Source organism: Paroedura picta, chromosome 7 (assembly GCF_049243985.1).
Source record: "Paroedura picta isolate Pp20150507F chromosome 7, Ppicta_v3.0, whole genome shotgun sequence".
In the NCBI taxonomy this organism is placed as follows: Eukaryota; Metazoa; Chordata; class Lepidosauria; order Squamata; family Gekkonidae; genus Paroedura; species Paroedura picta.
Genome location: NC_135375.1, coordinates 64,073,771 through 64,100,955, shown reverse-complemented (window position 1 = coordinate 64,100,955; position 27,185 = coordinate 64,073,771). Strand labels below are relative to the sequence as shown.

The following is a 27,185-nucleotide window of genomic DNA, read 5'->3' as shown; positions in this document are numbered from 1 at the left end:
CATGACAATTATGATCTCAGGTCATGATGGGCTGGACACATTAAAAAGATGTATGCTGGAGCTTCTTTTCTGTACCAAGTATTTTGCTGATAATCTAATTAGGAGGCCCTGGTCTTCCTTGTGGCACGTAGTGCCCTTTTCAGCTTCGGCTGATGGATATGGTCATTCCTTGAAAAGTGTACATGGGGCTTTCTTTGGAAATACTCCAGAAACTTCAGCTCATCCAAAATGCTGCAGCCAGAGTACTGTCAAAAGTGGGATATGGGTATCATGTCACCATGATGTTGAAAGATATGTGCTGGGTACTCATTTCTTTCCAGACCCAATTCAAACTGATGGTTTGGGACCCAGGTACTTGAAGGACTGCTTCCTTTCATATTGTCCGGCACAGCTGTTAAAAACTTCCTCATAAGCTCTGTTCTCCATACCTTCAGAGATGAGCCTTTTTTGGCAGGCTCACCTGGCACCTACATTGCTTGCTTCTAGGAGCCAATATGAACATTTTTGTTGACCCAGGCTTTTAATGGAGTCAATCTTTTAAGACCCCTTGAGTCCTCCTTTAGTCTGAAACTGATATTTCTAGCTACCTAGCAGCCACTGTTTTTTTTTGCTCGTTTTTTAATGATGAGTTTTAATTAATAGTTTCTTATGTTTTTATTATGTTTTACTTAGTAAGTCCCCTTGGGCAGATGCCCTACAAAGATGGCATAAATTCTTTTTTCTGGAAGCCCATTATCCAATGTCCCCAAATGACCACTATACAAGGCACATCCTTTTTATAAATTATGTGAAGAAACTAGGATATCCTCTGCTTCCTGAGCAAAAAGATGTTCCTCTGCCTTCATTCCAAAGAAGGAAGCACATTCTGTTATCTAAGATTGTGTAGCAAGGGACAAAAGATATTCCTAGGTTAAGTAACAATTCTTGCTTCTTGCACAGTTCATTCACATAAATTTAAATTCATGAGACTGTTTATAATATTGTGCATATATAATAAGTACAAAAATCCACATGCCTTCAGAAATGTCAGTAAGGAAGAATTACTATTTCAGACCACTAGAGGAGGCTCGTTGAATGCAGAGATAGTTATATGCAATTAGCACTTTTTAATTTCTCTTAATTCAGTCCTTCGCTTATTCTTCCATCTAGTCTAGTCTACATATATATAATTTTGTATATATAGCCATATCATTTTAGGACATCAGATGTATCTATCATATCTATAGTAATTTTTGTATCCATATAACATTTTAGAGTACGCTAGTAAGCGTACAGAACCTGACTAGGCATTATAAGTGGCACAGGTTTGCTATGAAGGTGAGTTCCCTGTGAATAAATGTGCAGCATGATCTAATTCTGATTGGGACTGCTGTGCTGAAGAAGGACCTCTCTCCTGTGCTTTTTTTTGGCAGTTGAAACAGCCTGGAGGGCATAGGGAAGAGTGTTATTTGCTCTGTGGAAAACCAATGCATGTACTGGCTCCCAGTGGAGCAAACACATGCATCCCCAGAACCTCTGGCCTGATCCAATTATCTCCCAAAAAGCACAGAAAAGACAGGGATCCCTCCTTCTCCAACACAGCATCAAAATCAGCTCCTGTACCCATTTACTCACAAGTTGCCACCAGAAACTAGCAACTACATTATAGCTTCAAGAACTCATGCCATGTATATACTAGAATATTTTTCAGTTCTGTCTTGTTTCCAGTATGTAATTTCTCATGTGAATTCAGAGGCTACTGTATTTTTAGGGGCTATTTCATCAACAATATGCTCAACAGCCAAGTTTTGAGCAGAATAGTCTAGTTTAGTGGTTCCATCTCTTTCCAAAAAAGCTTGTAAAGTGCCTCTTTCCAGATTAAGACTCTTATTTTAAATTCTCAAATGATAATCTGTGTTAGTCACTTAGTTTGGCTTTTATTTGGTTTTGATTACTTTTCTGCTTTGTATATTGTCTTTTGATTTTTATTGCATTAAATTGATTTGGTTTTCTTTTTACATTTCTTTTACATTTCAGGCACTTCTTTGAATAAATAGTTTCTGAATAAATATTCCACCTCAGGCTATTTTCTTGCTATTTGGTACATCATTTTCTGCTGTCTAGATTTGTTCCACTTTCCTCCTCCAGTAATTTACCTAAATTACTTGAAAGGAAGGCAACTCTACTTGTAAAACAACCCCTTTTTATTTAAAAAATGTCTATAGATAAAAGCAGCTTTCCACCCCAAAAGTGATGAGCCCATCAGGCAGCGGGTATTATTATTATTATTATTATTATTATTATAGATTTATTTCCCGCCACTCCCGAGTAGGCTTATGGCAGGTTACATGTCATGAAACCCCCACTAAAACATAATCCCCAACATGGCGGAAAACCCCTCCCCACCCCCACTATTAGGGGGGGGAGGAGGTAAGATGGATACTCATGCCTGGATATTCATACCTGGAGTGGAGGGCGTGGATCTGCCTTGCTGACCCCAGCCTCAACCATAAACCTGGCGGAAGAGTTCCATTTTACGGGCCCTGCGGAACACTGTAAACTCCCACAGGGCCTGCAGCTCACCCGAGAGCTCATTCCACCAGATTGGGGCCAGGACCGAAAAGGCCCTGGCCCTGGTTGAGGCTAGGCGCGCTTCCCTGGGTCCAGGAACAATCAGTAAATTTTCACCCGCAGAGCATAAAGCCCTGCAGGGGGCATAGGGTATGAGAGGTCCTCCAACTATCCCCCTTGTATCTTCATCTTCCAGTTCCCTTCACACCCTTGAGCCCTGCCATTCCTTGCCACCACTTCATCTCACCACTTGCAATTCACCATTCATCCCTGAGAAAAGTAACCCTTATCAGCTGTTCAGTTCTCGACTTGGCACCCTGCAGCAGACACTATGGTAGCCTTTGTGGAGCTAAGTGCTTCCTGGGATGGCTGACATTCATGGCACTATCCTAGGGGTCAATGAATATGAAGTGGAACTGTTTTGCTCTTCCCTTCACCTTCTCCACCTGTGCTCGTAGCCCATGTAGACCTTTCCCCCCAGCACAGATCAGCCTTCTTCCCTTCCTTCCTGGCCATCCATTCCATGGAAAGCTGCTTTCCACTCAGAGTGTCTGGGTTGTGTTGCTTCTAGCCTCTTCTCCAGCTGATGGAGTCTCTGGCCTCTCTTCCTCTGTGCTTTCTCACTTGGATAATGTGTCTGAAGGCTGGGAGAGTGATAGCCACCCTAGCAAAAAAAAAGTAGTAATAGAATGGGGGCAACTTTATATATCAGTATGTGAGTTGAAGATACACCCTGCCCCCATTTTTAAAAGCTTAAAACAACTTTTTGGAAATTGTCTTATTTTCAGCTAAGTACATATTATGGTTAGTCTCCTTAATGCTAGAGAATAACATTCTGGTTCAAATCACTGTGTTTTAATCCATGCTGTAATAACATGTGCTTTTAAAACACAGCCTAACAAGTAGGCTATTAAAAATAAATACAGCCTAAGTATAATATATTCACCCTACTGAGAACCCAATCTCTCTAGGTCTCCACCCCCCCCCCCTTATGCCTAATTAGGTCTGTTAGAAAAGATCACCCCTGGCACCATCTCCAAGGACCAAGGAGTGTTTTGGTGGTGATTGATTGCCATGTACTTGTAAATAATAAAAGAATATTCCTGGCAACTGCTGATAGTACTAGCAACTTTTTTTCTTATTATTATTATTATCTTAGTTCTTTATGGTTTGAAATAATCTGGTTATAAATTTTTGAAGGTTTGTAATCTTTTTTTCCTTCTCTCAGTTTCTGTAAGTATTACGAATCTCTACCCTGGCTGTGAGAATGTGAGTGTGAGAAGCCGCAGCATGATGTTTGAGCCAGGCCTGACCAAAGGGATGTTGGAAGTATTTGTTTCTCCTGCTCACCATTCCCACTGTTCAACAGATGATCAGTCTACAAAGGCCATTGATGTGCAGAATGCTTATCTGAATGGTAAAATGTGGATAATGACTTACTTGTAGTGCAACTGGCATGTCCTCAATGCAAAAAGATTCCACATTGAAATCTCCACAAGGTTTACATTGAACATTTAAAGCAGCTCAGTGTGATTTGATTTTTAAAAATTGAACTAGTTACACCCCCATAATAACAGTGGGGGGCCAGGTCCTGTAGGTAGCTCAGCAGGCATTTTTCCACCTACACGAAGCTGAGCTACTAGCACCCTACCTAGCCCTGGAACGTGCAGCCACTGTGATCCATGCGATGGTCACGTCCAGACTCGACTTCTGTAACTCACTCTATGTGGGCCTACCCTTGATCCTGCTCCAGAAATGATATCTGGTTCAAAATGCAGCTGCCAGGGCTTGCACACGAACACCATGAAGACCCCCATGTAAGACGTATCAATTGCTGTTTATTCCTTGTTGTACACTACCCAGAGAGTGTGAGGGGTGGTCTGTAAATCATCAAATCAAATTGTAAATAAATGCTGAAGATGAGATAGTGATATCAGCTCTACTTCTAGGTTTGGTTATGGGAAATGAATTGCCACTTAAACACAAGTTCCTTCCCAGAATATTCTATATGAGATCTGAATAGGTGTGATATAAATATCAGGTTATTTTTTTCTGAAGACAGCAGATTAATAATTGTATCATGTTTCCCCGGAGCATTAATTCTATGATAAATAATGAGTCTGAATTATCATATGTGAGGAAAATTCTGGTTTACTAATCAAACCACAGCTTTGTGTTAATGTCTGAAATGAGTCTGTGTTTTCTCATCTCCCTTTCCTCCTGCTTCTTCCTCTCATGTTATATGGGGTTCCTAAAGTCTAGAATACTTCAGGAGGAGTGTCCGATACTAGAGAAACAGCCCAACAGAAATTCTCTCAGTCTCTGCCTACTGTTGTGCCTAGGATAAATTAAGATGAGGATAATTTTTCCTCCAACTATGATTGCAGTCCAAGCGAGAGAAGATAATGCTCATTTTGAGCTGGAAGAAAACTTTACAAACTCTGACAATTAATATTTCTTGCCTAGTCATGACTGCTCATAGGTCAATCGTGTCCCTTGTAGAGCCCATAGAAATATGCCACTAACAGAAGGTTTCTCTGCCAGGGGAATGGGATATCTTTGCCTTCCCTCCCACAGTAGGCTAAAACGATCCTTGTAAAGCTGGTCCTGGGGGACAGCCAACTCCCCAATATGACAGGAGGGGGGAGTCAGGTTTGCAGCAAGAGGGAATAATTGGTGAGAAAAACCAGAATACAAGCTGAAATCCTAGACAAAGTTTTTGTTCAGCTATGTAGCTGAAGGTGGCCATTTCATTGTTAAATGTCAAAGGCTTATGTGGTTTTCCCCAGGAAATATTTATTTATAAATCACATTAATTACAGTTTACTAAACAAAATGAACAAATGCCCTTTATTCTCTGGAGAAAAGGGAACAGTCTTTCATCTTTATCAAAACTCAGCTGGTCAGGATAAAAAGCACTATCAGTACCCATAAAATGGCAATTAGCAACCAGCTGTGACTATTATAATCCCACTCTGATTTTGCAGATTAAGCATTATTCATTTTCAGTCATGAGAAACACACATTATAAATTTTTTAAAGACTACTCATTATTCTTTTTTGGCACTTGATGCAGCACAGTGTAATATATTTAAGAATCTGTCCAGACAACTCAAAACATACATCTAATGTGAATTGAGAGTATGATTTATAGAAACTTTCATACTGCATTTCTGCATGTACGAGAGTTTTATCAGTTTGGCTTATTGTTGATGCTTGGGGGGGCATGGCTCAGTGGTCCCAAGTTCGGTCCCCAGCATCTCCAGTTAAAAAGACCAGGCAGGGGGTGATATGAAAGACGTGCCTGAGACTCTGGAGAGCTGCTACCAGCCTGAGTAGACACTGCTGACCTTGATGGACCAGTCATTGGCTTGATTCAGTGTAAGGCAGCTTCATGTGTGTTTCTGTAGGAAGGCTCTACCCAAATCAGAGTCATGTCAAAGGCATTGTGTGAAGAAATCTTACTATAGCGGATGAGCCTATCTCATTTTGGCTGCAGTCTTGCAACCAGACACTCATGTCCAAATTATTGGGCCATTTCGCACGGCTTCAAAATAGCACAATGGTTGCTAATTGAAAACGCTACTAATTTGCCTTAACGCACGACGTCGCAGACAATCTGCAACACTCCTGAAACCAATCAGCAAAAAGCGCTTCGTTGTAGCGCTTTCAGGGGAATCCAGAAAAGTGGATTCACCCTCCGGATAGCGATACACTCCTGCAACCAATCTGCAACACTAGTGCTAAAGACCTGTGCATTACCATTGTTGCGGGTTCTTCAAAGTCCCTCCTCCCGAGCCTGTCCTCCAAACTTCCGGCGAAGCGATCGCCATTTTTTTTTCTCCGAGCGAGCGGGGATAAACGCACCAGCGAGCCTCTTTCTGTTTAGAGGCTTCCCTGGCTTCAGTCCTTCACCTTTAGTCACTAAGCACAAACCACATAAAAGCCCGTTTGCTGAAATAAAGTCTCTTTATTTTTTACACATTAATTCAGCCGAAAATCGGGCCCGTGAGAGGGGGGGGGAGATTTTTTTTTTATCACTCGAGGCAGCGTGCCAACGATCATACAATCAAACGACAGCTCACATTAGGCAGCTGGATGGGTCTCTCCGTTGCAACGAATCTACCTAGATTCGTTGCTATGGGTCTGTTTTTTTTTTTTTTTTAAACCTTTCTTAAAGGGAAAGGGGCTGTTTGGGAGCATGCTAACGGCTGCCCATTGGCTGCTTGACAGCCAGGGGCGGGACGAGCTTGGCAATAGCGCTTCCTTTCTAGCGATTTCTGCCGAGACCGGAAGCCTGTGGGAAACGCTAAAAAACGCAACTGATTCCACTACAAAGGCAGGTATGCATAACGACGAATTCCACTATTTTAAATGGCGATTTTTCATTCCGGAAACAATTTGCAACAATGATCCCCGTGCGAAAAGGCCCATTCTGTTCTAAACAAATATATATGGATACAGGCCTGCAGCTTCTTTCTCTTTTTTTTAAAATCATTGTATGGATACACAGGTCTACGATATGGCACCCAGGGGCATCATGGAATTTGCCAATACTTTCCCTGATTCCACTGGGCATTTTAGGAAGTGGGCGGGAACATTGTAAGGCAGGATTTGTTATTGGCTGCACTCATTCAGATTGATGGACTTTCAATGACTGCAGTAAAAGCCACCATCACTGAAAGATCAAGAGACTAGTAATTACATTAGCCATCCATTTACCCTTGTCTTCCCCCTCTCTTAGACTTTCCTTCTTTTTATGAACACTTCTGTTTCTCCCTCACATTTCATTCATTTCTTTTTGTATGCCTTCCCTGTCTCCTCCCTCCTGTCTTTCTATTCTCTTTCCCTACTTTCTACCCCACTCCAAGCATTCCTTTGTTTCTTTTTCTCTTCTTTGAAAAACAAGTTTTTATTTTAAAATGTACAGGAAAACATTTTTAAAATACCTACTAAAAGCCATATTAATATGGAAAGCCTGAGAGAAATTGAAATAATGTGAATATCACTAAATTAGAATGTTACTGAGAGTGTGTGGCTGTGAACACATGTTCCTGCATACACCTGTATGAAAGAAAGAGCCAACAATGTGTTCTCTTCATGAAAGAATCTGGTGACCAGTAACTGGATGAATGTGGGGTTCATATCACACCTTCAGCTGTATAGGCATTGATTGTTCAAAGAAGAATAGAGTGTACATTATATACAGATATACTTGTGTTCACTATAACCTGTGAACAAGGTTAGTATAAAACTACTTCCTGTGTTCTTAGGTGGATAAAATGGAATGGAGGGGGAGTGATGGAAGATGAGTGTTAAGGAGTAGAAGCCCGCCTCCTCTTCCAGGCTTGCTGTCCTTCCACCAATGTACATTAATACGAACCTTGACATGCCAATGACCAATTTTGTGCATTTAGCAATTATTTTGCAAAGTGAGAAGAGAGATACTGGGTTTGGCTCCAGCTCCTGTGACAGCCATTTTAGGGCAGGGTACCTCCTTTCAAAGTTCCAAACATGAGCACAGACTTTAAATGTTTAGGGACCCCTGATGTATGTAGAAATTCTTCCCAACTTACTGGCTTGATAACATTTATTTGCTTTTTGCAGGAATTGGTGATTTCAGTGTATGGGAATTCTCTGGGAATCCTGTATATTTCTGCTGCTATGATTATTTTGCTGCCAATGACCCCACCTCAGTTCACATTGTGCTTTTTAGTCTTGAAGAACCCTATGAAATACAGTTGAATCAAGTGACCTTTTGGCTTAGCTTCCTAAAATCCCTTGTTCCTGTTGAAGAACCTGTAGGTATGCAATATATATACTTTACTCTGCTACTATTCATCATGGAAAGAGAAATTGTTCTTCTCCTTGGTTTGGTGGATTCTGTTTGTTGATTGATGTGATATCTTTGTATTCTAATATTTTATCAATACAAATTTAACTTTATACATAATGGATTTTCTTGATGTTAGGAGTGCTTCTTTAATTTAGCTCTATCACAATGAAGCACTCTTCCATCTACCTTGACAATTTGTTGGAAGAACAAATTGGCTTGTCTCCAACAATTAGAAATTGTGGCTGAATTAATAGTGTTGATAATGTGCATGTGCAACAAAGACATTTATTAAGTGTTCTTACTGCCTTGAAGTTGTTAGGTTTTCCACTGCTTACTAGCAATATGAGATTTGTCCTAGTATAGTAATAGTTTTCCTAACACGAAAAGCATTTTTAATTACTCATATCCGAAGTTTAAAATTGCAGTGTCTCACATGCCTCTTGTGGCACAGAGTGGTAAGGCAGCGACATGCTGTCTGAAGCTGTCTGCCCATGAGGCTGGGAGTTCGATCCCAGCAGCCGGCTCAAGGTTGACTCAGCCTTCCATCCTCCGAGGTCAGTAAAATGAGTACCCAGCTTGCTGGGGGGTAAACGGTAATGACTGGGGAAGGCACTGGCAAACCACCCCATATTGAGTCTGCCATGAAAACGCTAGAGGGCGTCACCCCAAGGGTCAGACATGACCCGGTGCTTACACAGAGGATACCTTTACCTTTAAGAAACGCACAAGTTGCCCCATTGGGTTTCTCATAAAATAAATATGGATTGATCTCTGTTCCAATATCCATAATGACTAAAATGCACATTAAATCTTCCATGTTATATTTTACATACCTATTTTTAATATGTATATACTGTGTCTGTACATGCACACATATATATCTAGAAAAGTAAACCATTACAACAAGTAACAAAATTAAAATGTAGCCTGCTACAACCATCCTAAATATCCCTACACAAAATACTTCCAATAATTTCATGAGGAATATGAACCATTTCCTTGAAAGTCAGAAAAAATTGTTCCTGGCTATTTATGCATATATGAGCTTCCCCAAAGAGATGAGATTTCTTAGCTGTGCAAGAGTTTCCACTTTGGCTCCCAAACACCTGTTCATGAATGGTTTCATGCACATATCAAAATGGCTAAAGATCAGCCTTGAATTCTATCCCACATACTGACGGGGTATTTAGTGTTTCCTTAAGGTTTATCAAGAGAAAAAGAATATAAATGCAGTGCTATGTCATGTTTTCATCCTGTGGAAATCAAGGATGTTTAAGTACACTTATCAGGGCTCTAAGCTGCATGTGAATGATTTATGTGGTTGTCATTTGCTTGTCTTCTTTGATGTTAGTTTTTGTCAACATAACAAAATAGGTTTCTTCTTTTTCAAGTGATGTATAAGAAAGCAGGCTGTATGCATTTCTGTTCAGTGCTGTTACCTCATTCATGTGCCACTTGTATCTCTTTCTTTCATTCTTTTTCATGGTATCTCCCAGGCTTTCCTACTTAACACTCTCTTAAGTGAAAAATCTTTGTGTAAGTACTGTAAAGTTCCAGTGATACCACCATATGAATGATTTTTCGAACATATTTTCCGGAATATAATGATTTCCGTTGTCACTCTGTAGTACTTAGACCAGCAAAGCTAATGAAAGATATTCTTTAATGTGGATAGAGGTTCCAAGTAGCCACTTTGATCCAAAGAAAATAAAATCAATCAAATACCCTTTATGATGACCAAACAAAATGAGAAAAGCTTACACACTTCTGTGTCAGTTTGGTTATGCGTCATAAAAAGGTTTTGTTTTGAAGGATTTTTTTAAGTGGCTGTCCAAAACAAAACCAGAAACCTACATTGCCCCTTTCCCAAACCTGCTGTTTGTAGTGAAAATAGATGGCTTTTGAATTCCTAATTGCATTTTCCTTGTTTGTGAAACAGAACACTTTGAGTATATGTGGTGAATCCCCATCTTTGTGTTACAGAATGTGACTAAACTAGCGAAACCCTGTCTTTCAAAGCTGAGAATGTTTCTAAGAAATACACAACCCAACCCTGACTAAGTCACAGTAAGATTTTTCCTTCTAAAAATGTTATTTTCTTTCTTTTTTCTTCTTGGAGCATTTGGAGGAAGGCTGAAAGCCCCATTGCACGTTGTGCTGGTGGCTACCCATGCTGACATTGTCAATCTTCCACGTTCTGCAGGAGGAGAGTTTCATTATGACAAAGATACATCGCTTCTAAAAGAAATTAGGAACAGGTAAGAGGAATAGTACAAAATATAGCACTGTGTAATGAATGAAAATATTGAGATATGTTAATGTATCTGTCAAGACATTGTACTGAATTCAATTATTTTACAAAAGACTGCTTTCTTCAGTACAAGTGAAGAAATTCTAATGATATAATACTGTTACTTCTGCTTTAAGACTGCAACTGCATGCTCACTTACCTTGGCCGTTGAATTGGATGGCACTTCCCTCTTAGTATATCACCATGGTATAGGAATGCAAGAATATTGCAGCATATCTGGACCTGTGCTACAAATGTTCTGTGTTTTTTTAAATATTTAAAAATAGGAAAAATAAAAACTACCTCTTTAGCTATAAAATAATGCATGTTGCCTCTTAGGTTCGGCAATGACCTCCACATTTTGGAGAGATTGTTTATTTTGGATTCTGGTGCATCTGGCTCAAAAGATATGAAGATTCTCCGAAACCACCTTCAGGAATTACGCAGCCAAATTATCTCTGTAAGTTAAAATCTCCATAAGTTTTGTAAAAGTTTTCCAACTTTGAAGGCAAGTTGCCTTGCAGTATAGCCATCTGTAGAAAAAGTAGAAATATGATGGTGAAAGTATGCTTCAATCTATCCAGTGATAGCTATATCTATAGTTATAGATATATAGATATATAGATATATCTATAGTTATAGATATATAGACATATGTTATATCGACATGGCTATATCTGAAGAAGTGTGCGTGTACATGAAATCTGATATGTTGACTAAAGCTTTGTTGGTCTTAAAGGTGCTACTGGACTCAAACTTTGTTCTGCTGCTTCAGGCCAACACGTCCTCCCGCCTGAAATCTATCAGTGAAGCAATGTCTGTGGAGATTAATTTGTTTTGGGCTTTAGTGCCCTCTGGTGGTTGCACAATCATTTTAAATTTATTGTTTGGATGAAAACAAATAGGACGATATTTTATTTCTTGTAAAAAGGATGGGAGTAAAATTAGACTGCAAATGTTCTTTTTTGATTTTACAAAATCAGAGTGTAATAAGTATTTTGCATATTGCAACAAAGCAAGTTTATAACATTCCTTTGCAGTATATCTGTGTCCCTCTTATGCCACATGTCCCCAGAGCATTCTGCATGTATCAATAACTTTAGCCAATAGCAACGGCCTCCACCACTCCTATGTGCCGACTGATCCACCAGGCAGAGAGAGTGGGCACGAGAGAGCTCCCACTTCCACACTATTCCCTGATTGGCTACAGCATATGAACACATGGATGAAGTGGCTGTGCAAAACACTCCCTACCTGTGATTACCAATATTCAGAAAACAATGTTACTGGTTACAGGGAGGAAATCTACACATAGCCTCTTTCTCCATGTGGTCATGCCCCTGCAGCCTTCAGGCAACTGCATGAAGGTTGGGGGCTAGTGTCAATGTGCCTGCTCTTCCACCCTGAGCATTCAGTCAATGTGAAGGTGAGTCATCTCTTCCACTTCACCACTTTACTATATATCCAAACAATTCAGGGTGGCACTGATGGGACATATGCTTGAATCCGAGTCTATATTCCAGAAATTAAATTAGTGTCCATTATGATATTTCACATAGACATGTCCACCAATGACTCACTTGTGTGAAAAAATCATCTCCACTCTACCATCTTGGAGGAAAATGAATGGACCCAACCAGCTCATGTCATTGCAGCAGTTTGTGTATGATGTGCAGGATCAGCTTAATCCATTGGCAAATGAAGATGATTTGCGACATATTGCTCAGCAGCTACACAGCATAGGAGAAGTAAGTAATCGGTGTTATTGTAATGTTTAGATAGTCACATCTACATAGCTTATGAGATTTTATTAAAAACATATTCAGAGTTATAATTTTTTGGCTTTGCTTACTAGCCACTAAAAATTGGGGCTGCTGGTAATTCTTCATCTCTGCATATCCTCCACACATTAACGAGAACTCATAGATGGAAGATGATGCTCATAGCATGCTGAATTTTTGAACAGCCACAAATGGCTTTAAAATTGTGTGATGATAACTGCCCCCCTGGAGGGGGAATGGTCTTCCACAACGAGGGTTTCCTGTGCTTTGGAGGAGATAAAAGTCATGTGAGCTGCTCCTGCCTGTTCTAAAGTACAGCTCAAAATGAGAGAGCCACACTCCCCATACTTCAATGGTAGGAATAGTTTCACTTTATGATGACCAGTCCATGCTTAAGAGAGCAGTGTTTCATGGAATGGTGTAATTACTACATTTCATCAGTGTGCCACTGTTTCACATTCCTAAATTCAGGAACTCACATCTCAAATAGATTGTGTCCACAGTCTGATTCCTAAGGAGTTGTTCTGGTTAAATAATTCAGCTTGAGGTTTTAGTTAAACTAAGTTATCTGCATAACCAGAACATTTTAATATTCAATATGCTTTACACGTTTAGTGTGATTTGACTCCCAAAAAAGAGGCAGGGCTGGCAGGGTTGTGTATGGCATCATTCCACACAAATACAGGATTTGTTATTGGATGTGCAATAGTACCTTTTATCATTCGCGAGATGACAGTCCATGAGGAAAAGTTATGTGTTGTTTTCTTCTTTTATTTGTATTTGACCTGAAACTTTCTCTTACTGAACAGATCAATATCATCCAGAGTGAGACAGTCCAAGATGTTGTTCTTCTGGATCCTCGGTGGTTATGTTCAAATGTCCTTGGAAAACTTCTGTCTGTGGAGAACCCCAAGGCCCTCCATCATTACAGAGGACGATATACCATAGAGGACATCCAACGCCTGATACCAGATAGCGATATAGAAGAACTTATACAAATCCTGGATGCCATGGATATATGTGCTAGAGATCTCAGCAGTGGAACAATGATAGATATTCCTGCCTTGATCAAGACCGACAGCCTACATAGGTCTTGGGCTGATGAGGAGGATGAAGTTATGATTTATGGTGGTGTTAGAATTGTTCCTGTGGAACACCTGACTCCTCTTCCTTGTGGAATCTTCCATAAAGTTCAGGTCAATCTATGTAGGTGGATACATCAGCAGAGCATGGAAGGAGATGCTGATATACGCCTGTGGGTAAATGGATCAAAGATCATGAACCGTGGAGCTGAACTCCTTGTGCTTCTTGTCAACAATGGTCAAGGTATTGAAGTTCAAGTCAGAGGACTGGAAACTGAGAAGATCAAATGCTGCTTATTGCTGGATTCAGTATGTAGTACTATTGATAACTTGATAGCTACCACATTGCCAGGACTCTTAACAGTCAAACATTATCTCAGCCCTCAACAGCTAAGGGAGCACCATGAGCCGGTAATGATCTATCATCCAAGAGATTTTTTCCGTGCACAAAGTCAAAAAGAGACTTCACTGACTAATACCATGGGTGGCTATAAAGAAAGCTTTAGCAGTATTTTATGCTTTGGATGTCTTGATATCTACTCACAGGGAAGCTTGGGGATGGATATCCATGTATCAGATCTGAATCTGCTTACACGGAGAAAACTGAGTAGACTTCTAGATCCGCCAGATCCCATGGGCAAGGATTGGTGCCTTCTTGCAATGAACTTGGGCCTTCCTGATCTTGTTGCAAAATATAATATAAACAGTGGTAGTCAAAATGACTTTATCACAAGCCCATCCCATGCCCTTCTGCAGGAGTGGGGAAATGCCCCTGAGAGTACTGTGGGTGTCTTAATGTCTAAGCTGAGGGAGCTAGGCCGCAGAGATGCAGCAGACTTCTTACTGAAAGCATCTTCTGTGTTCAGGGTCAGTTTAGATGCTAATGGCCATGAGGCTTATGCTTCAAGCTGCAACAGTGGAACATCTTACAATTCAATCAGCTCAGTCGTTTCCCGGTGAGAGCGAATGCCAGAAAGCACACTCTGATCTAATTGCAGATAGTGAAGGAGGATTCAATAGGGCAGAGTTTTGTATGTGTTTATAAGTTCCAATATCACAATCTTTCCCTAGCATCACTTTGTAAGCAAACAGTCTTCCTATTTTTTAAACTGTGACCTGTTTCTTTTATTTTACTTATATAAAAAGCTGCTGTGTTTCTGGTATTTTGCAGTCTGCTGCTAATTCTGTATTGCGCTGCTTAAATACTGTCTTTTTAACTAAGAGGACTCCAGCTTTTCAGCAGCCAGCTATGGTTTTTAAATCATTTTTCCTAACAGAAGGTCACACCTTGACTTAATGCTCATTTCATACCCCTTACTTTTTTCATTGTGCTTGTTTAATTTTTAAAAAATAGAAGAACAAGCAATGAGAGTCCATTTGGATTTTAACGCCATGGTTAGAAATGAAAAAGCGAGTGCCTTTGCAGAAGATGATGTGGTTAAGATTAAGTGGTCCTGCTGAAGCTCTTGAGACAATGCTACCTCTGTTTCACTGTCTGCATGCTGGTTGTTACAAGTGGTGCTTGCCTTTGTGTTTTCTTGCTGTTTTAAGGTGTTCTGTGACATGCAATTCATTCTATCAAAAAGCTCTCATGTTGGATGCCAAGAAGGTACAAACATGTCATGCATTGTCAGTTTTTATTTCAGTTGAAGTGGAATGAAAACTTTAAAACCCACTATTTTGCACCTTCCATTATATCCACATATCTCAGGAAAAGATTTTACACAGTTGTAGAAATCACCACAGCACACATGTACACAAACAAGTGTTAGTTGAACAGACTTTACTCTGTATTTAACAATAATCCATTTGGAATGAAGCAAATGGTTTTTCACTTTCAGATACTGGTGTGCTTATTTCTTATACTTGAAAGCTTGCCTTTTTTTAAGGAAAGCAAGACGTTCTTGCAGTGAGAGATTTTAAAATTGGTATGAGGGAACAAGATCATTTCTTCTGTCTGAAAAGCATGTAATTTTAATGGTACAAGATATATTGTGTATATATACATATATATTGTATGTATATATATTAATACAGTTTTTCTTTAATCTTTGTTGTAGTAAAATTTTAAAGGATTTTTTTTACAAATAAACCATTGTTTGTTGCTTCTTTTTTATCACTTCTTGTTTATACCTGCTTTTGTATTGTTAACCCACAAAGATTCTTTGAACTGAAACCTCTTCGATGCTGATGAGAACAACTTGAACAGCTAAGAACCCTTGCTCTGATACCTGTTTTATATGGTGCAGTGTTCTACCCAGAAATGGCTGTGTGGCATGCCCTGTAGCAACACACTAACGCAGTCTAGGGATGCCAACCTCCTGACGGAACCTCAAGAACTCCTGGAATTACAGCTCAACTCCAAAGTACAGGGATCAGTTATCCTAAAGAAAACAGTTAATTTGGAAAGTTGACTGTATGGCATTATGCCCCACTAAGGTTCCTGTCTTCCCCAGCTCTATTCCCAAATCTTCAGGACGTTCCCAATCTGGATCTTGTCGCCTCACTTCCCCCATCTGGCACTGTTTAGTTTTTGTTTAATTTGATTTATTGCCCACCATTCTCTTATGGCTTGTGGAGGGTTACAATAACTGGGTAAAACCCCATAAAAACCCCAATTAAAATCCCAGTATAAAATCACACACAGTCAGCCAGAGAGGACCTGGGAACCCTACGGCAGCCAGCAGCAATGTTAGAGAGAGACAGTTTGGTGTTGTGGTTAAGAGCGACGACTTCTAATCTGGAGAGCCAGGTTTGAGTCCCTGCTCCTCCACGTGCAGCCAGGTGAGTGACCTTGGGCTAGTCACAGACCTCTTAGAGTTCTCACAGAGCTCTCTCAGCCACACCTGAGGAGAGGAAGAGAAGGCGACTGTAAGCCGCTTTGAGACTCCTTCAAGTAGTGAAAAGCAGAGTATAAAAACCAACTCTTCTAATGTATGAACTGGTGCTGGGAGGTATGAGTGTGTGTGCATAATGAGGCATAGGAAGGAGAGCTCAGAGAGATGAAAGGGTGAAAATATATGCAAACATTTTTTTGAATTTGGATTTCCTGAATAATCTGTTCTTATGTGAAAAGGAAATCGTTTTCTGAGCAAACAGAATAACTTCTGGAAAAGGTCTGTGTTCATTTCCTGTTGACACCACTGAAAATGTTGATTTTGCACAATTTGGGAATAGCAGTGGTAGCATTGTGTGCGGTTTGTTTGCAACATATTTTTATGCAAGCAGTGGTAAAAGGCAGGAAAGCATGCAAGTTAATCACAGTCACCAGACATTAGTAGGATGAGTATGATATAAGCAGCCCTTAATTTGTATTTTTTCGTACTTTGTTCAATAGTATATTCTTATTGTTAAGATGACTGTATGAAATCTCTCAGTTTCTATTTTCAGTTGATTTCATTTAAGTAGCTTCTCTTTCCCAACTTAAGTTTCCATTGTAATGCCTGCTTGCTTTTTGTCGTACAAGTCCCATAACTGAACCCAGCTGCTTAAGATGCTTTATAATCAGTTATCTTGCCTTATCTTAATTATCTGTGGGAGCTAATTTTGTTTGGTTTTTTTTGTTTGTTTGTTTATTTTATTCTAACCCATTGTGGTTGTCAGGCATTTTGCTGAGATTTGTGCTAGTCTATGACCTTATTAATAAAGGTCATTTGACTTTTAATAGTTTAAGGAGATTAATCTTTTTCTGACATACTTAAGTTTGGGCTAACAGCCTGTTAGATTTGTTTGCATATCTTCCCAGATGTGCATTGGGCATTCTATGATCCCAGTGACTTTCAAAACTTGGCATATGTGGGCTAGATTCAGATGAGGACTGCAGCACCCAGGAAAAAGGGGGCTAAGCCTTCCCCTGTGCACCATTTTTCTGAACTGAAGTGGCTCCAGATGGGTTCCTACTTACCCTCTGGGGAAATGTACATGTCGCCTATCTTTTCTGTTCCTCTACCTAGAGATCTTTTGGCTGGAATTGAATTTAGATACATCTTCCTGCAAAGCATGTCATCCAATATTAACCTGAATGGTTGCCTCTCTTTTAATGTTATTAGGGGTTGAGTCTCAGTCTACCCGGAAATATGAGCAGGAAGGATTTATATCTATGCCATGTTTGATTCCATTGCATGCACATTAATTATATAGTCTTTGGCTGCCTAAGAGTATTTTATTTATTTTACTTATTTATTTATTTAGATTTCTATACCGCCCATTTCTTTGCAGCTCTGGGCGGTTTACACTGAACATTTTTATAACTTACATGAAACGTTATACAGACTGTAACATCAAATAAAGCATCAAAAGATTACAAGACTACATTTATAATATAAATAACACCAGTAAAGGAAAACTGCAAGATGTACAGTTATACTTTCTGGCCGCTTATTGGTTTGACTGGACTAAAAGTGCAATCCAAAATAGAGTTATATCTTCTAAGCCCACTGAAGTCAATATACTTAGCAAGTGTAACTTTGCTTGGGATTGCCCTGCAAATTTATTAACACAGAAATAGAAATTCCGCTTGCCATCTTAGAACCAAATTAACTGTTCCATGGAAACAATGTTTTTTATCAACATAGCACTACTTTCCTCATTTTTTGTCCCCTTTCCTACATCTGCCCCAAATGTTCAGGAGGGGTTGACACTGTTGTGTTTCTTGGTCATAAATCCTGGATCCAGACCCTTGTTATAAGTCAAAGATACTCTTGAGAGCTTTAGGGGCCTAAACTGTTGGAGTAGTGAAAACTGTTAATTACCTTAATTATATGTGTCTGAATGCAACACAAATATATACATCCTGGCATTTGACATAAAAGGCTGGAGGGGAAAGTAGGATTGTGAAAAAAATCCTTTAAAATGTGAATACACAACTATTCACAATATGATGTTCAATAAACTTTGTGATATTTTCTTTATTTCTTTTAAACACTGCCTTTTATCTCCACTGGGGACTCAAAGCAGCTTACATTATTTTCCTTTCCTTCATTTCATCCTCACAATAATCTTGTGAGATAGGTTAGGTTGAGTCTATGTGACTGGCTAAAGCAGTTCTCAGCCTAGAGGTCGCAACCCCATTTGGGGTTGCATGGCCCCTTCTGTGGGGTCACTAGGTTGGTTGCCACCGCCACGGCCGGGGGCAGCAGCAGTCAGTGTTGGCAGCCGGCGGCAGCAGAGCCATTGCAATGGCTGCCTCCATGCTGCTCCAACTGTTGTGTGCCTGCGCGCCTGTGTGAATACGCATGCTCCCATGTGTGAACATCACCACTACTGGCCCTGCTACAGTTGGAATCGCGGCATCAGAGCAGTTGAGAACCGCTGGGCTAAAGGTTATCCAGCAATCTTCTGGGATTTAAATCTGAGATCCTAGTCTAACACTCTAACTACTCCACCACCACACTTAAGTCTTGTGTATGTGTGTATAAACAATGTAGAAGAAAGCTTCCAGCCTTCAGATATAAATCATACTTGGACATGCAAGTGCCATCAGCTGCTAACTCACAAGAATCTGCCCTCAAAGTCTTCAAAGCATGTAATATAGTTGTGAAGAGTCCAGTAATAGATAAAAATTATTGCCATTGCTGCTATTAATTTTTGTAAGAACACAAGACAGCCCTTGGGTTATAAAGTCTTTATTTCCATTTGCCAGTTTTGTTGTTTGATTTTGTCTTCCTTTCAGAAAACAAAAATTGAAGAAAAGGTGCTAATGGAAATATTAAAGATATCATTCAAGACTGTTTCACCACAGTGGGCAGCAATCCAATATTGTACTGGATATATGTGTGTTATGTATACATGTGTTTCTTATTTATTACTAACACTGATAACTCCTTAGATTCATTTGCCAAAATTACTTTTTCAGAAGCTGCATAAAGGATCATATGTCATACATATGACTGAAATACATGAGTGCTGACCCAATGGCTCTTTGAGAAACTGCAAAAAGCAAAAAAAAAAAAAAGGAGGAAGGAAGGGAGGGAGGGAGGGGTTTAGACTGGACTGATCTTGCTTGTTTTGGTATAGCTTCCTCTGACTCCATAAGTCAAACTACCACTATCACAACTTGCTTCTGCTTGTGATATCTTAAACTGTCCCCATATTTAATTATATGAAAGAAAAGAAAGGTTTCTGAACTGGCTGAAACTGAGGAGGAAAGATCAATTGGAGGTTGTAGTGTGTAGCACAATGAAATGTTGACTCACCCTATGGCACCAGTGAAAGAAACATGCTGGGCATTATTAGGAAAGTAACTGAAATGTTGTAATACCAGTGTATGGATTTATGGATTTCTGTTCATTGTATTCCAAGAAGGACATTGAGGACAGAAAAAGGTAACCAAGATGATAAAGAATGTGGGACACCATTTCACCAAGAAGAGGCTGAAGAGGGAGGGAAGGCCTTTCTGGTACAGGACTGATCTGAGGAGGAACAGCTCTAGGAAAAGGCTTCACTCCAACCATTGGCTCATCCCTAAAGCACACACACACACACACACACACACACACACACACACACACCAAGAAAAAGGATGATAGGAGCACTTTCCCGCCCAACCCCAAGCCAGAAGTGCCAAGCTAGACTGGACAGCCAGGCTGGGTGAGGCCAACTATATGGGAACATCTTGCCCTTTAGCATGGCCTAGGAAGGTATATCCCCTGCCTTGCTGGGTAGGGCTGGCTGGGATTGCACTCCACTCCCTCGCAGTGGTGGGCCAAGCAGATGCAACCCAAGTCTCACTGTGGTAGGGCGGGTGATGGGTCAGGAGGGTGCATCTCTCATAGGGGCAAGTCCTCATCTGAACCCTTTGTGTAAGATTGAGAATTTCCTTCAAACCTGAGCTGGAGGCACATTTGGAGGAAAATGTCCCTTTTATCAACATGACCCAAACAGTGAATTTAAATATCTGCTGATGGGTCCACATTGTATATATACTGATGTAACTGCATATAAGGCCCATTCTGGTAAAATGAAATAGATAATGAATTGGGACTCAAGATCAGGGAGGAAAGAAGGTCTGGTGGAATCAAGATTTGTAGAGCTAACCAACTAAATAAGAAATGGGACACTCTGGAGCAGTGATGGGCACAACAATGTGGGGGGGTCTTCTGGAGTTCTGGCCCTGTTGGTGGACCTTCTGATGGCATCTGGGTTTTGGCCACTGTGTGACACAAAGTGTTGGACTGGATGGGTCATTGGCCGGATCCAACATGGCTTTTCTTACATTCTTATGCAAGGAAAAATACAGTACCTTTATTAGCCCTCTAGGGTGTGAACTGCACGGAGCTTTTATTCCAATCCCAGGTCGATTCAGTCCCTGCCGTCTACACAGAATGCGATTTCTGTTTTGATTTTGGGCAATTTTAATTTTCCCTCTGCACCAAGCAGGATTGATCCGGAGTCACCCTACCATTTCTTTGCCATATCCAGGAGTCCTTTTAATCCTCAATATTGGAATATTGCGGTTCAGAAAGCATGAGAAAGCACTCCCTCCGTGGTACAGCAGTTCTGATTGGCCAGCTGACTCCTTGGTAGAGCAGTTCTGATTGGCCAAACCTGCGAAGCCAGCCAAGGCTGGTAGCTTTTCTTAAAGAGGAAGCCCTAATTTTCTTTCTGTACGAACTACAGAAGCCCTCACTTCTGTGGATAGAGATTTGCCTCATGGTTTTTTTTCCTCCCTTCTCTGTTGTCTTCAATTCCTGCCCCCATTCAAGAAAAGAAAGAAATAGGCTCTCTCTGGGCTTGCCTCCCCCCTCCCCTTCTAAGTTTTCCCAATCAAGTGCAGAACCCAAGTTCAAATCGATCTGAATTCAGCAGGATCCACACCGAAAAAAAACAAAGTAAGTGTAGATTCAGCCTTAGTCAATTAAAAGGAAAAACGCTAGCATTTTCAATCCTTCTGTAAGATATAAGTAGGCCTTGTTAAGACAGTGGAAGTTAGTTGCACGTGATAGATATTGAGATGTCTTCAAGAAAAAAGAGAAGCCTACCAAAGATCTGCAACAGAAAGTTCCAGGTCTTGACCAAGCAGAGCCACACCTGGATACTTTACGCCTGGTAATGTTTAAAGAGTGTTATAATGAGACCCCTTATAATGAATAAGTATGCTCTTGCGACTATCGGTCCATTGAGGTCCCGGCTCATGTGATCCTTCGGTGAGCAAGAACTGAAGTAGACAATGAAAGATACCATGGAAATATTTTATCACATTGCTCAGAAAGGTCAAACTGAAACAAATTGCTGATACTCCTTGTAGATAGAGATAAATGGGTAGCACCACAATTGTCAAAGTTTGCAGTCCCAGTTATAAAGATACAGAAAATCCTCTGGTGCAAGTTGGGTTGATGAACAGATCTGTTACTCTTTATTACAATGGGAATAGCACATTTTGCTAATTCTGTTAGCTGCTGATATATATGCTTTTAATGCTTTCACGTATTGTAACCTAATATTTTATGGATTTTACTTGACATTGTGATTGCCTTGTTTTTGTTTCCCCAGCTATTTTGCTATGACTTTGAGCTAATGCAATACAGGATATATGACCAAGCATGTACACAGTCCCAGAGAAGAGAATAGCTGAGGCAACCATGATCTGTGGTTATATAGAACTAGAAACTGTTCCTCATTTGGCAGGGTGGAAATACTGACTACAACTGTAGTGTACAGTTTTGAAAGGCTTAGGTCCTAAATGGAACTCCCTGTCTTCACATGAATAGATGTGTCATCTGGAATATACTAACTGGAACTGGGTTGGTGGTAGTTAGGACTCCAGTCTTCATTAAGCCTATGTTTTCCCATGTTACTGTCCTGTATATTAGAGAAAGTTTTGTAGACATCCTGCTTGCTGTGTCTCTCTGACCTTAAGGCACATTATTTACTCCCCCCCACACACACACATGCTTCCCCATGAGGTGTGGGGGGAGGTGGTGGTGGCAGTGAGGCCTCATGGGGTAGCATGTGTGCTCTCCCTCCGTTCCCAGTCACACATCCCAGCTCTCTGTTCCGGCAAAAGGACAGGCAGCCGGTGACACACACATGTTCCCCCCCTTTTTCCCCGAAGAGGGAATTTCTCTGCAAATGCCCCAAGCTTGTGCAAACCAAACAGCCACTTATCTGGCTGGAGTTCAAGCTCCCCGAATGACAGAGGCGAGGCCTCGCAGGGAACTGTGTATGTTTGTGTGTGGGAGGCAGCCCCAGCACCCACGCTTCAGAAATGTTTGTGGAGGAAGAGAGCCAAGGCTGAGTGACAGGCAGACAGACCAGCAGGGTGGGGTGGGGTGGGGTGAGCGGAAGGGACAGGGGGTTGGCAGCTTGGGCAGCAAGACAGCCATGGCAGCAGCGGTTATTTAGGAAGGCTGGAGATAAAGATGGTGGTTGAACTACTGCAGGGGTGGGACTCTGCCTCCCTCGCCCTGCTTTTTTTTTGGTGCTGTGTCCTGCATTTCAGTGTGTATCCATTGCAAAGTGTATGTATTGCCACATGTAAGTTTCAATTTTTTTAAAAACTCACCCTCAGGGAACTTTGGAAACACACAAACCTCTAATTGGTGGCTCCATTGATTGACAGGCTAAGGAGCAGTGACTAAAGAGCGCATTGCTATCTCTGGTGCCTTTTTCACCGCCAGTGAGAAGGGGGAAAGGCGAGACATGGCGGCAGAGTGCAGAGGGGAGAACAGGTGAAATTTACTATCGCACAACTGCAGGTAGGAAACATCACACGATTTTGTCCCACGTGCAGAAGTGATAAGAGAATAAAGTTGACAATAAAAGCACCTGGAAGTGGCTCCAAAATGAGCACTTGACGAAAGAAACAGAAGGACTCATCCTAGCTTCCCCAGAGTAGGCATTTGAAACAGAAGTATGAAAACCAGAAATCAGAAGACAAGTGATAACAGGAAAGATTGACTCTTGAATGAAAGGATGAAACAGGCGACTGCACGGTCAATGTCTGCCTGCAGTAAAATTGTTCAAACTGACTATAAAGAATGTCATAATAGGCAATTTCGCACTGGAATCCTTGCATGAAGTATGGCTGGACCAAAACCAAGAAAGGAACACAACCCAACCTTAAGAGGTAGGAACTCACAAGTTGAGCTGTACAATAAAATAATGTAAAAATGTTGATTATTTATTATAGTGCACAAAAACAGAATAAAAACTTCATAAAACTATACAGGACTAACAGCACATAAGACCAAACGCGTTTCGACCCTACTGGGTCTTCCTCAGTGGTCAGGACTGTGATAATACACTCTATATAAAATATTTATATTACACTCATTATAAAGTGTAGCTGAGTGGTAGAATGGGATCTGTAAATTATGGCTCCAACCAATATATGTAAATTTTAGACTTTTTGGAGACCACCTCCTATGGCATATGCCTAGGGTCACCACTCTTCGCTATTATATAATTCTGTGCTGAGAGTGTATCTCATGTGCGCCAGAAAAAAGCTATATGTATCGCTGACTATCAACCAGAAATTCATGGGAACACAAACTAGACAAGATCATGGAGAATGATGAACAAAGATTCTTTGGGACTTCCAAATGCAAACAATTTGAAGCATAATGCCCCTGATATCATAGAAAAAATGAGATAATTTTCTCTACAAACCCCAGAGACAGGAGATAATTATAATGAGATAATTTTTTCTACAATCTTGGAGGGTCCATATCCAGCCAGTCCTGAGGCAGCTGCATTGGTTACCAGTTGCAGTCCAGATCTGGTTCAAGGTCTTGGTTTTGACCTTTAAGGCCCCTTGGGGTCTGGGACCCACATATCTGAAGGACTGCCTGTTGCCCTATGCCTCCTACAGGGCTTTACGCTCTGTGGATACCAACTTATTGGTCATTCCCGGCCACTGGGATGTTCGCCTGGCCTTGACCAGGGACAAGACCTTTTCAGTCCTGGCCCCAACCTCGTGGAATGAGCTCCTGGAAGAGCTGAAGTCCCTGTGGGAACTTTCTGCATTCTGCAGGGCTTGTAAGACAGAGCTCTTCCACCAGGTCTACAGTTAAGGCCTGGGCATGGAAGATCAGATGGGCCCCCCTGGAAGACACTGCCACCATGCCTGATTATCGCTGCTAGTGGTTGTCAGCAGGCATAGTCCCCTTGGTGCAGCAAGAGACAGCCACTACGGACTGTGCAGGGAGGAGGGATAGGTTTTGCTGCCAGGATTTAATGGAGATTTTAATGGGGATATTGGGTGTTTTATGTGGGGTTGTTATCTCGTAACCTGCCATAAGACGGCTTGCTGTAAACGATGGGAAATAAATAAATAATAGAGCTCAGATTGCAGAACACCAGTCAGATATCTGACAATTTATCATCATTAATAATAATAGTGAATTGTGAACACTCATGGGGTTTTGAAGGCAAGAGACAAGCAGACATGATTTGCCATTGCCTTCCTCCGCACAGTAATCTCAGTCTGTCTGGGTGGTCTCCCATCCAAATACTGACGGTGGCCAGTCCTGCTTAGCTCCTATATGACCAATTTGGGTCAGCAACAGGGCCGGATTTACATGAAAAGAGGCCCTAGGATATTCCACTTATGTGGCCCTTTCACCTCCCATTTTTAAGTTTGTAATTTACATGAGAGATAATAAAATAATAAAATACATCGTTACTGTGATATATATCAATATGTTAAATGAAACATGTTGTGATTGGTACTAACCTTTATAAAGCCTAGTTAGCCTATAGGAAAATCTGGCCCTGGTCAGCAAGATGGCAGCAGCAACAGATCAGCACACTAAGAATAGTATCTCTGAATGTTCTATTATCTAGGTGTGGTGCCAAATTACTAGCAGGCTGTAGTATTCTCTTACATTTCTTGACTCATGCTTGAAGGGGAAGTCCTTCCTTTAGCTAACATTGTTCTGATGGTTGGCTTAGTCAAGGTAGGACTCATAGTGTTGTAAAGATCTAGGCCCTCTTCACAGGCTTTGTGTCTGTCACAAATTAAAAGTGCTGTTTGGTGACCTTAGTCCTTTAACCATCATTCTGCCTTTGGGTATTACATACTGTAAAAAAAGCAGAATTCACTCTCTTCAAAATCCTTGATGCTGTTATCTGTTGCTAGACTAAGAAGCAACTTTATACTGTTGGCCCAATGATTTCTGTGTTTCTGTACGATCAGCCCCATGAAATTTCTCAGTGGGCTTGAACCTCCATGCTAAGGTTCACCACCAACAGCTCACCACTTGCAAGAAATAACAAGGATTGAAACCTGTTGCTTCATACACGCAAAATATATTTGCTGCTACTAACACCACCTATCCTCTCAATCTGGCCGGGATTTGTTGTGATACAAATAATATTCTTTTGTTTCTACCGCTGGCTGAAACTTAAAACTGTGATCTGTCTTTGAATCAGTTTATTTGTGAACATGTTGATTTAGGGATAGTTTACAAATTATATCTACCATGTGAAAGTCACTCTAAATTAGGACTAATCAGGACTGGTCGTGGATGCTTCCTTTTCAGAGGTGAGGTGAGCATGAGAAAGATCCTTTCCAGGTAGGTGTCCAGGCTGTGGAGCTTCAGGTGCCAGGAGAAAACTTTTGTTTTTGTTTTGGCTTTCTGTTGCTCTGTGGATAGTTTTGTCAAATTAATTGATTTCCGGCTACTGCTTACCACTGTCCCCATGTTAGGTGCTGCTGTTGTACACTGGTGGTAATGTTTATTATGTTTCATTGCCTAAGACTTTTAAAATGGGTAGTTGAAATTAATGCTATAAATCAATCAATCATTGTTCACTGTTATGGCTATTTATTTATTTATTTATTTATTTATTTATTTATTTATTTATTTATTTATTTATTTATTTATTTACATGAAACAAGAAAATGACACAGGTAACATCATTTATAGTGAGTCACTGATGTGTGGTGGTTCAGCATGCAACGACCAAAAAAGGGTTCCCACGAGGGGACTGTTCTAATGGCCATCTGTAGTGATATGGATACTTCCGGTGAGGCAGGGCTGGCCACTTAGTATTGACTACTATGGGGAATGATCTTAAAACAACCATGACTTTTGTTCACTACAACAGGTAAGGCTACAGTTTTAACCTCAAAATGGTTATGAAAGGAAAGCTCTGACAAGTTAGTCGAGTTCTTAAGTGGCAGGTATTTGATTAGTAATGCTATTATTAATACAGACATGACCCAAGTTCCTTAGTGATTCAGTAGGAACCACACCTTCAATCAGACACATAGTATATCTCCCAGCATGCTTAATGGAAATTAGGAATAGGTCCTTATTCAAACTGTTTTCCCTCAGGTAACATGCTTTAGTTCATAAAGACATCTGTGATTGTTGCCGATTTGCTTCCGGATCAAGTTCAAGGTATGGGTTTTGACCTTTAAGGCTATACACAGCTTGGGTCATACCTGCCTGTGGGTCTGCTTACCTCCTTATGCCCCCTGCAGGGCACTTTGCCCTGAGAGTATGAATCTGCTGGTGGTCCTGGGGCCCCAGGAAGTATGCCTGGCTTCAACCTGGGCTTTTTCAGTCGTGGCCCCTACCTGTTGGAATGAGCTTCCAGAAGAGCTGCGGGCCCTGATGAAGCTCTCTGGGTTCCGCAGGGCTTGTAAGATGGAGCTCTTCCACCAGGTGTTTGGTTGAGGCTGAGTGGAAGGTCCAGGG

At 40.8% G+C, this 27,185-nt stretch overlaps 1 protein-coding gene across 2 annotated transcripts in view; it reads left to right on the top strand.

Moving 5' to 3' along the window:
- Positions 1-15,648, top strand: part of DAPK1 (death associated protein kinase 1) — a 99,539-nt gene extending 83,891 nt beyond the window's left edge. For both annotated transcript variants that reach the window (XM_077344606.1, XM_077344605.1), the window contains exons 21-26: positions 3,779-3,967; positions 8,158-8,355; positions 10,506-10,644; positions 11,016-11,136; positions 12,236-12,424; positions 13,267-15,648. In XM_077344606.1, the coding sequence (XP_077200721.1) occupies positions 3,779-3,967; positions 8,158-8,355; positions 10,506-10,644; positions 11,016-11,136; positions 12,236-12,424; positions 13,267-14,499 (2,069 nt within the window). In that variant the 3' untranslated portion in view covers positions 14,500-15,648. The remainder of the gene's footprint in view (positions 1-3,778; positions 3,968-8,157; positions 8,356-10,505; positions 10,645-11,015; positions 11,137-12,235; positions 12,425-13,266) is intronic.
- The last annotated feature ends 11,537 nt before the right edge of the window (positions 15,649-27,185 follow it).